This window comes from Musa acuminata, chromosome BXJ2-2, assembly GCF_036884655.1.
Source record: "Musa acuminata AAA Group cultivar baxijiao chromosome BXJ2-2, Cavendish_Baxijiao_AAA, whole genome shotgun sequence".
NCBI classification, from domain to species: Eukaryota; Viridiplantae; Streptophyta; class Magnoliopsida; order Zingiberales; family Musaceae; genus Musa; species Musa acuminata.
In genome coordinates, this window is record NC_088339.1 from 32965199 (window position 1) to 32976712 (window position 11514).

General features: G+C 37.7%; 1 protein-coding gene across 1 annotated transcript; it reads right to left on the reverse strand.

Annotated features, from left to right (window-relative positions):
• Positions 1–18: 18 nt before the first annotated feature.
• On the reverse strand, positions 19–11289 carry LOC103976493 (ubiquitin C-terminal hydrolase 15). The gene is made up of 16 exons (XM_065097012.1): positions 11038–11289; positions 10368–10688; positions 9603–9789; positions 8907–9512; positions 6470–6896; positions 5930–6368; positions 5673–5824; positions 5475–5572; positions 4493–4578; positions 4231–4393; positions 3612–3735; positions 3334–3491; positions 3165–3249; positions 2469–2681; positions 1013–1074; positions 19–940 (listed from the first exon to the last, which is right to left on the reverse strand). Exons 4-16 carry the CDS (start codon positions 9191–9193, stop codon positions 400–402), a joined length of 2835 nt encoding a protein of 944 aa, XP_064953084.1. The 5' UTR covers positions 9194–9512; positions 9603–9789; positions 10368–10688; positions 11038–11289; the 3' UTR covers positions 19–399.
• Positions 11290–11514: the final 225 nt, after the last annotated feature.

The window sequence follows — 11514 nt, forward strand, 5'->3', positions numbered from 1 at the left end:
TCGTATCGACACCAAATGGAACATCCAAAAGAACAATCCACTGACTCGTATGAAGAAGGTGAAACAATAGTCAGTCTCTCTCTCTCTCTCTCTTCCATTTCTTATCCAACGAGACTACAAAGAAATCGAGAATCTCTACTAAATTACTTGGATTCTGAAGATTAGGCACGCCTCATTAGATTAAAAAGACATGAGACGGAGTTGAATTCAGCTCGATGATCAACAAGCACAACTCAGCTGCACCCGAGAAACTAAGAGAAACTAACATTGTCCCAAAATCCAGAAGATACAGCAAGGCCGGTCATCCTTCTGGTATCGCTCCCATTGACCAACTACATATGCGGCTGAAGCAGCACGGCCACAGTCAATAATCCTTCCTTTATGTACGCTGCCGGCTCGTCAAGGCAGCATTGATCGATCCATGACACAACCTGTGCTCTCTGGAAAGAATCTCCTCTGCAGCCTGGAAGGTGTGAATTTTGCCCAAGATATGTTGTTGCCATCTACATGCTCTTGTTCGTAGAACGTGCCAAAGAGAGAAGAGATAGTACCATCAAGGCTGGTATTGTCTCCGTAATCCGTCATGCTAAACGAATCCCGGGTGCCCTCGGTGGTAAAGGATGAGTCGTCTGAGCTTGTAAAGAAAGTCCAGTCGCTCGATGTAGCATCAGAAAATTCTGTGCCTGATGTATCTGGATATCTTCCATTTGGCAGGAAGTTTCTGCTCGTGGGCCTCGGGAAGAATTCATCAGCATCCTCGGTGAGATCTTCATTTTCTTTTCCAAAACCGTTTCTCTGGTGCGATGAGTTTTCTCGGGCAAATAATGTCTCATTTCGTCTTTGTTGCGCATGTTTTGATGTTTTCTGGCTCTTTGGTATACTAGTTGGAGGCCTCGATAGCCTTTTCTCAGCATAACCTCGTGGGGGACGTGGAAAAGATCTGCAGGATTGGATGGATTTAGCAAGTTGATGTGTACTAATCCACCATTCCACCAAAACAGACTTAACATACCTTGAATAGAAAAGCATGTATGCACCTTCGGACATCACTTGACTCAATGTTACTGCTTGCACCTGTTTTAAGCAAGAGATTAGATCATATAAAAGTAACCTGAAATGCTTGCATCTGTTTTGAGTTAAATATGTGAGCGTAATCAAAGTAGTTTTTGTAATCATGAATCAACTCATCCATAAAACAACTTAAGATACGAAGGATGTCCAATCTCAACTCTACATCAACCTTCTCACTGACCAGTTTGTGTACTTGAGATGGGATTTCACATCTCCCTATCAGCCCTGGTTAAATCAAGACATTTCTTGCTCTAAGAAGCTCCTCATAAAAATGAGGTTCCTAGCTCACTCTTAGGTGCATTTATAGAAAATGAGATCAGATTGAAGGAGTCAAGATTTCTAATTTTGGATACCAAACCAGTATTGTCCTGGCATGATGTATGCGAATGCGACCTATACGTGATGCCAATACGGTCTGCCAATATATACCTAGTTTCAGATTTATCCTGAAAAGAAAGTGAAAAAAAAATAAAGATGTCATCTAGTACAACCCCTATACCGGATGATACAGATTCTGTACCGGACAATACAACTCCTATACCGGATGATACAAACCTTTTACCAGGTGTACCGCTTGGTTATTCCTGGTCCGCGTGCCAATAGGCTGTCGGACCAATAAATACTACCCGTCCTGGATGGTATTTGCAAAACTTTGAAGGAATCCACACTTCGAAACCACTACGAATTCACCATATTCTTAAAGGCTCAACATTGGCATGACTTCTGAGATTTTGTAGTAGTGTTTACAGAAAATTCTCACCGATGATTATATATAGTCATTAATTATCATGTATATAATCATTCCCCAACATGTATATATTGGAATGGCCTTTTTGCCTGTACATTTATAGCTTTTCCTATGTCTAATAATCCTTTAACCTGAATTGCATCAGGAAACCTGATACAATACTAACTATGCAGTAAAGAAAACTGTCAATATCCAGAAGAGATGACAGAAAAATTGGAGTATCACAATATTGTTTTCCTAATGTTGTTCATCAACCAGTCACGTAACAGTACAACGACATTTATGCTCATTCAGAAATACATGTTTCAAAACCCAAGCAATAAAACACACAAGACATGTATTGTAAAATGAGGCATAATATATTCAAACTGAAATGTTCAATATGTGTAGATAATGCAAAATAGGAATCTACCTATGGCAATCCTGATAAGAAATGAAATGTTCAATAAGTTGTGTAGATAAATTTATCAGAATAGAATCCAACAACAAATAGCATTTCTGATCAACAAAAAGAGAGAGGCATCAACGATACACTAGTAATGCCATAAATCCAGTTTGTGAAGCTTTCTTTATTAATGATCACCATTAAGCTGGGGGAAATAGTAACAAATGATATCCAACATAAACTGATATAATAAACTCTAGTTACCTGAGAATCGTCAATTCTGAACCATGTTCCTTCCAGATCTTTAATGTATGAAATATAGTGCCCAGAAAATGATGCATTTTGTGCATCCAAATGCACAACAACAGCATACAACAGGTAAATGGGAGGATTGTCAACAGTCCCAGTCACAAATGGAACCATGTCCAGCATGTCAGGGAAGGTAACACACTTATTAATTTTGCCATACTTTCCTGTCTAATTAAGCAAAATAAACAACACGTTATATGAGAAACGGGGTCAGAATACAAAGAAAAGATCTAATAGAAGTTAAATTATTTTTATAGGCTAATGTTACTCACAAGAAGTATTGTCAACAATATGCAAGGCCATTTAATAATTGCTTTCGAAGTATCTTTTGAACATAGATATTGTGCAATAGCATCATGTATTACACACAACAGAAGGACTAATCATACATGAATTTTAAAAGAAACCTGAAATGACATATGGAATAAATGTCGATAGAATGGACAAGAACCAATCATTTATGTTTCACATGACAAATGACATTCCACAGACACACAAAGCAGTTACTTTAGGGCATAAACTAAAGTCTATCAACATAGAAAAAAGATGGCTCGGTGCATAAGGCTCCTGCCGTGCGAGATCTAGAAAGGATCAATATATACAGCCTTGTTCCAGCATAAACTAAAACTAATCTACTCAAGAACTTAATACCTGGAATCTCTTCAAAACTATAGTTAGTATGTTTGGCACCTCATGTACACTCAACTGCTTTCTGGCTTTAACGTATGCCAAACACCTATGTTTCAAAAATAAGAATATAATCAGCTGGGACAAACAACAAATTTGGTTCAGATGCACGAATAAGGACTATTGACCAAACCTTCCACATCTGTACATGTTGTCTCCATCTAAATCCTCGGGAGCAGTAAATTGAGTGAGAGCATCTTCTAGTGACTCAACCCAACCGTGTATCTCCAGTGTAAGATCCATAATGCTCTCGTATCGTTCAGACTCAATATGGCATCTTAGGCACTTAACCTTCATTAGGACTAATTGTCATTTATAATTGAGGAGATCATACTGAGCTAACATATATATATATATATATATTTATTTATTTATTTATTTATTGCATCAAAGTGATAGTTAGATCAATACCTTTGATTTGAGGCGACCACCAAATATCTGTTGTATGAGTGTGGTCTCTTGCAACCTTGGATCAACTTCCTTCTCACCACCCATTCCTTCGAGGAAGACAGATTGCATGGACATAACTAGAAGCCTGGTTGTTTTGGAAAAGATGCATCAATATGACTGCTGTTGAAGGTAGCTGTTTGAAATTGTATGTAGACAAATCTAACTAGAATACGAGACTGGAATGAATGATGCTAAACCTAATCCCACCATTCCATAAAACTAAACTCAGTCCATGATTTCAGACTCTAAAGCCAAGAGGAGTTCCTCAAGTAGGTTTAGGTCGGGTTAGGGCATATTTTCCAAATTATTATCAGTATAAAAATAAAACAACAAATTCAATCCCTTTCTGGGATAGCTTGACTCATATTTAACCTATCCAAGGCTGGAACCAGACCCAGCATCAACAAGTCCAGTCTAACTGGACCCAAGCTTACTGACGCTCACTACCCTTCTTAAAACTAAAGATCAATCTAGCTTGCCTAGACTATTGCATCCCTCTTCTGAACTAACTGATATGCAAAAAACTTTGACAGAAACAAATAAAGAAGCACTAAAGAAGAGGCAGGTTCATTTGCTACACCTCAGGAATTCATGTGCATCTTCTTGGTCACCACCACCCATGCGACACCCGATATTTTTCATGTTTGAAAGGATCCTACTGGGAGATAAAGGACCACCTCCTTCCCGCAACATTGAAACATATTGCTCAAGTTCGCAAATGAGGCACCATTCTTTGACATGACCTAAACAATGAAGAATAATTGAGCTGAAGAAACCCAAATAAAGTAATAAAACTTCTGATATTGTTTGATCATTAAAACAAGTACTAGAGTCAAAATTACAGCTTTTTGAATGCAATCTCCGAAGTAGGTAGATCCTAAGAGGTTTTGTGCCAGTCAAACATTGCAAAACAGCATTAGCATAGCAACTGCAATGAATACAAAGCTATAGAAGTTATATAGAGAAATTGTTAGAGAATATTAGAAATAGTAATAAAATGAATCAGTATTTTATAAAAGTGCAATATGATTTTGGAACAGACTAGGCACATGGACCACATGCCCAAAGCCATAACATTAAGATGTATAAATCTTCACTGCTGTTGTGATGTACTTAAGGACTAATTATGCAAATCGGTAAACTCAAATAATTTGCAAACCCATTCACTTGCTCTTAATAAATGTATACCATCTGAATTATTATTTCGAAACATGAAGCATGCTATTTTATTTAAGACAGAATTTATGAAGATCTACAGGTTACTGATGCTCCATATGCTAGGAACGCAGCGATGTCCCTAAGCATATCAAACACCAAAGTCTAAACCAATTAAAAGAGATGCATCTATGCAACACTAGACATTCATGTTAAACAATCCAAAGGTCCAAACACTGTTCCAAAATAGTGTTCTAAAACATAAGTTATTACCTGCCACAGATTTCTGCTTATCAAATCTAGATTTCTTCGAGTTAATCAATTGGTTGGTGTACATATGTTGCACATACACATGAAGAACTTACGATGACCATATTTTGCATAATAGATGATAAATCATGGATTCAAATAAGGATTCAATTTAATAACATAAGCATCACAGTTAATAAAATAAACTGCATAAATGGATAATAGCCAAGGGGCAACAATCATCTCTTTGCATGATGTACATAGATACTCCAGCAACAAGACACGAGTGATTAATGTTTAAAAATTCAGGTTCAAACTGACAAATTAGATATCAAATCAAGCTGAAGACAATCCAGCCTTCCAGAAATTGAGATTCCACTAGAAAGAATCATTCAAATGAAAAAATTTTCTAATGCATACCTATTGCCACAATTAAAAAGCCCCCTAGGATATATGTACTCTTCTTCACATTGGAAAAACTTGACAACATCCTCATAAGGAAACAACACCTGACAAACCTGATGTTTCAGAAAACAAAAGTCAGAAATATGTTAAACCAAAGAAATTCATGATTTTAAATCTAAAGAACAATCAATTAATTAATTAATTAAAACATACCTTAGTTTTCTTATTGTCATTTCTCAATCCAACAAGATTCCATTTAATAACTTTAGAAATCTTCTTTGAACTTGTCAGCCTCCCTTCGATGCTTGGATTCTTGTTGAGGTCCTGTAAGTGGATGTTAGAGGAGAGATTCTTCTGTGGAATGGCTGCACAAAGTTAACAAACAAGAACAATAAGCAAAAGCCAAAAAAAATCCACAACAGCTAAGAGTATAAGCAACAGAATTTCACGATAAGTTCCAGTTATCCTACTAGTTCCTCTTTCCTCGTCGCTCTTTCTTTCTAATCCTTGAGAATGATATTCTCTTGAACCATTTTCGGCTAAGTTTTGTGACAAGAAAGATGAGTATCCCAAAGTGTAGGGGGGCTTTCTGTACATTATGCTCTGTTTAGCTGAATGTTCATCAGGGTACCTAACATGGGCTGCTTCAGTAGCAGAAGATAACTCAGCCCCGTAGGTGTCTACTTTCGCTGAACTGATATTTCCACCATTTTGGCATTCAGTTATCACATCTTGATCCAAATGGAAGGGGGATGACAATACAGAGGAGCCATTTTGTTCCAATCCCCTTCTTGTTTCATCTGCTGATGTATCATGGTAAAACATTACATTTCTGGTATTAGATGAACTGTTGGTCTCTTGATTCGAATGGACTTGTCCAGAGGAAGCAGTTAAGTTTCCACTTGCCAACTAAAACCATCAGTAAATAAGGTAGTAAGAAAGTGCATAAAAGAAAAAAAACTAACTCACTTGTTGAAAGCACATACAATATGACATTAAATCATAAGAACCTTATGCACCACAGGAGCATCCACTGAAGGAATCACATTTCTATAATTGGTCAATGAGGCTTGAGCAGAAAAACCATAGCTAGAGTCTTCGTCACACACACACGTAACGCTGTCATTGTCGTTAAGATTAGCTCCTCCTAACTTGTTCAAGACCAACTTCTCTGATGGCTTCCTTCCAGTCTCTGAATTTTGAGATGTATTGATGATCATAGAGGAAGGATCATCCATGGTATAATGAATATTGCAACAGATGGACTCTTCAACACCATTGCCAAGGAAAGGTGATTTTATGTTATCTATTAATGGCTTGTGCTGGACTGTGACATTAAGAGGTAGGCTTGCAGTAACATTCAAGGAATTATCACTCCATTGTCGACATTCGTGCTTGTGCCCTTGCCTCCAGTGAATTATTTGGCATTTTCCAGAACTGAAAATATGCAATGAATAAGTGTAGAGTAATGAAAAGACAAAAAAAGAAAAAGAACTTCTGAAAAAAGCTCCCAAAGGATTTGAGATTAGTTTCACCTTTCAAATCCCATGTGCTTGAACCAATAAGTCAGTGTGATACGTACCGACTGGTATTTATAATCATTGCATAGATATCAAACAAATCACTTATAACAATCATGAGAAGCAGGAAAGAATTAGCTATCAGGTAACAACTATTTCTTTGGCTGCCACGTAAAACCATTCAAACATGTAGCTCTACTATGGGCAAATCCTCTTACCCTTGTGGCGAATGATTTGAATCAATCCACTCAACTGTCAATGCTGTATAGTGATCATCTTATATTTTTGAGGCATCATAAACCATTCAACAACTATCCATGTTATTCTTGTGTTGTCTTTCCTAAGAATCCCTTTTGTCTACCTCAACCTCCAATATCAGCTGCTCTAGATTGCTACAATAATTGGGTATGTGGCTTCCTGATAGCCAACACTATAACACATAAAGAATGTCTTACTTTATTGCTCTATAAAATTCGAAGCTTTTAACTTTTGCCTTGAGTTGTATCAAGTGATCAAATGTCATGCCTGGCACACTTATGCATTTTTCCAACTTTCAACAATATCATCTTCTACCTCCCACTAACAACCGCTTATTGATTCAAGCAAGCAAAATGAGATTCTTTGAAGTTCAAACTTTAGCTAAATTTTACCTCCCTTAGTCCCTTTATTGTCGACTTATTGGCTCTAGCACATCCATAACATAGCAAAAGTAAATTGTTTTATCTTCACAAAACATTTGTATGCAGCCAAAAAGGCAGTATTAATAAAGATAGGCAGAAACTTCACCAGGACAGTGCATTAACTTTGAGAACCATTTCGTTTTAGTTCCTAGAAATTTCTGATATCAGGACCAGTTACAGTATATTAACAAGAGATGATGGCATGAATAAAGGATTACATAGGCTTATCTGCTCCACAGATGAGGAAAAATTTTTATAATCCTATCATATGTTAGCAAGCATTAACTAGGATGTCTAGAGGAAGCAGGACCCCTGATACATAAGATGTCTTCCATGTCCTGGTTAACATTGCCCATAGAGAGCAAAAACAAGATGCAAACTTTTGAATGAAATTGCAAGTATAAAAAAGCTTATAACAGATAATCTAGCCAAAAGGTATATGAAGGTTGACAAGGGCAGATAATGCAATGCAGTGAAATTGTGAAATATTATCAATTATATGTTTTTGCCAAGACTAGCAAAGGTGCTTGCTTAACAAGAACAACTTCAGCACCATTGATCACTGGCATATAGAATGGTTAATTTATAAACATTATCTCTTAGTAAGAAAAAATATTTTTATTATAACTGAGACTATGTCTCAACTCTCAAGATGTTTACCTATCAAATTTCTGAACCTACAACTATTATCATCTTCGTCAGTGATCTAATAATAATAATAATAATAATAATAATAATGACAGTCTTATTAGCCTATTTTATCTTTCCAAAGTATTCAAGAATCCCTGTGATTGCATAAAAAAGGATGTAAGGAATATGGCATTCTCCTATCATCAGATCTTATCAGCCACAAGTGCACTATGAGCCCCAACCAGTCCACAAAATAGATTTGGCAATTGACATCTTCTCACACAATCACATTATCATCTTCATCATCCATCTTTCTATTGCATTTGAATACTATTATTTGGGGCACAAAAACATCATACGGAACAATATTTGCTAAACAAATCTCATCATCGACATAATATTATCATTACTTCCAACACCTCTTCCTTTTTTCTGTCATGTCCAATTAGCAATCTAGAATCAACTATGTTTAGAGAAGTGTCCAGTTCACATCTGTGGCAGCTTCTGATGAAGCAAAATATTCTTCGATCAGGAAAGAATGTATGGCTGTTGAAAAACATAAGAGCTTATGAAATTATGACATTGTTAGAAACACATGAATGTAGTACTATTCATACCAGTATCTAACCGACTTGCACCTGGAGCAGCGTGTTGTAGCAGGAGCAGAACATCTACTACATTCATGAAAGATGGTTCTTGATGAAGGCAAAATTAAAGGAACATGAGCAGTTGTTGTTGCTTCTGCTTGGCAAGCTTCTTCAGCAGCAAGCTGAGCAAGCAAACCTATCCTTGCCTTCTTCTTTGCAGACTCGTTCCATATCCCAAGTAAAACATAAGTGATAAGAGGAAGCACAACCAGGAAAATGAAAAGAGCAGGTATGTCAGCTTCCCTTGGCAGAAGCATGTCCCCACCACCAGACTCATGTCCAATTTCAACTTGTGCTACTCGTAGGAATTCATATCAGTTTATCAACGGTACTTTCTCCTTTATTTTCATATAAGATCATAGAAGTCCTTTTGTCTATAAAGAGACATGTTTGAAAAGCATAAAATCAGTAGCACAGATAGGTCCACAACTTTGTGCTCACTATTTTTTTTGAAGTTTCGGGTACGTGTGTACCAGAAAAAAAAACTACTATTTTTTTCTCTCCAAGGAAGAAGAAGATTGCTGTTAAATTACCCTCAAATAACCCAGATAGATCAGGCCCAGTGAGACATTCCTTCTGAAAATACAAGCAAGAAAAAACTGAGGAATATATATAAATATTAAAGAAGCAACAAAAAGAAAGACCAAAAAATGAAAGCAGCCTTACTAGTTTTTGTTAGAGACCAACACATAATCACGAGGAGGAATCAAATCCAGGCTTGATCGACGAGTAACGGAGACGTAGCAATCTGGAATATCCTAATTCCAAGCTTTTGAACCAACTAAGAAACTTCAGCCTGAAATGTTCTATCTTCAAGCTTTTTTAACCAACACAGAAACTGAGGAATGGCGCACTGCAGGATACCAAATTCGGCATGCAAGTTCAGTATAAGATCATATCACAAAGTAACATCTCAAGAAAATGAAAACTAGAACTCAGTAGTGACTAAAAGTAAAGCTCTTCTCAAGCTCCATTGTCTAACGAAATTACTCGAGAATGCAACCCAAACTGAAGGAGACACGATGGCATCAATCATGATTCGAGAAGGAGACCGTCGAGGAGAGAAATGAGAGGCGTTTTAGAGGGGAGGCCCATTTCATTTCACCAAGATCCCTGTTTTACAGTCTCTGGCAGAGAAGAACCAAATCAAAGAGTTTAACTCCCAACAAACCCACACGATTTCTGCCCCTTGACCAATACATGCGCACTTTTACCAGTTTCGTAACAAAAACACACATTGCATCTAGCATTTCCAGACTGCTCATGAACAACAAGTTCGGAAAAATCCCTCTTGTATCAAAGTCCGAGCAAGAAAGCGCCAGAAAAAAAGCAGAAAAAGAATCAAAAGAGTTATTTTTTCGGTTGAGAAAAATACCAAAAGCGAAAAATAAATGGCACTAATTGGCAAAAGGATGCGGTTTTCGCTCTTACCTCAAAGGAAAGAGATGTCTTAAGCATCAAAACCTCGCATCCTCCGAAGATTCCCCAAATTCCTCTTGAGAGGCTATTATGACAAGGAAAGGAGAGGCTTTTTCTTCCGAGCTGTTCCTGGCTCCGTGGTACTTTTCACACACACACGCACACGCACAACCCCTCTCTCTCTCTCTCTCTCTGTAGCTGGTTTGCTCACCAGGACTAAATGGCTCATAAAAAGAAACGAAGGTAATAATTAACAGACCTCCGGTGTTCACCTCCTTGTGTGCATCTGTTGGCCTTCCTTCTGTTCCTACGCCAACCAGTTGGAGGTAAACCCTGGCAGAGGAAGCAGAGTCAAAGCTCTGTACTATCTTGTGTCCTACATACAATTACGAACCCAAAGTCTCCTTATATTCACTGGAATATCAATGAAAAGGCATCATTTTTCTACGACGAGATCAAAGAAATTTGAAGTAATATTTACCTAATTGATCAGTGATTTACATGCATCAACATTTATTTTCTTAATATACAGATCAGATTGTTTCTGAGGGTCTTAATCTTTTTATGCCCTGAATCTTTCCAGGTTAATACGACACATACATGGAGCTTTGGGAAAGCAAATCCTATAATTCTTGCCTTAGAAACATGTGGAGTTGCACAAAAACTTGTAGTGGCATCATACCATTGTAATTGCCGGCATTTTGATGCTTAGATGCACTGCCTCATTGTCCCCTTACTCCATAAGCATTCCTGTCTTCTACCATGGTTACTTTTGCTTAACCAAGCCCACCAACGGGACACATGCACATGAGCTCGTTCTTGGACTCATCTCCATGGCTTTTGTCTCATCGGGGAACATGTGCTGCTGCGAGAGATGCCAAGTTTTGACCCGCTCAGTGAGGTTGCAGGGAAATCATCTTGCCTTCGATTGGAAGGAGAGAGGCCAGAGGAAAAGAAAGGTTTTATCCCTTTGATCGGCTCCCCCACTCCCCAACAAGGACAATGATGATGTGATGGCAGTGTCAAATGAATGCATGGCCGTGGGACAGAAGTCCAAGGTGGAGCCACAATCCATGAAGACGAAGAAGGGGAAGTAGATAGGACCAACTTAGTCTCACATCGATTGAGGAGCGGAGGAATCAAGGGCTCAAGGCAATCG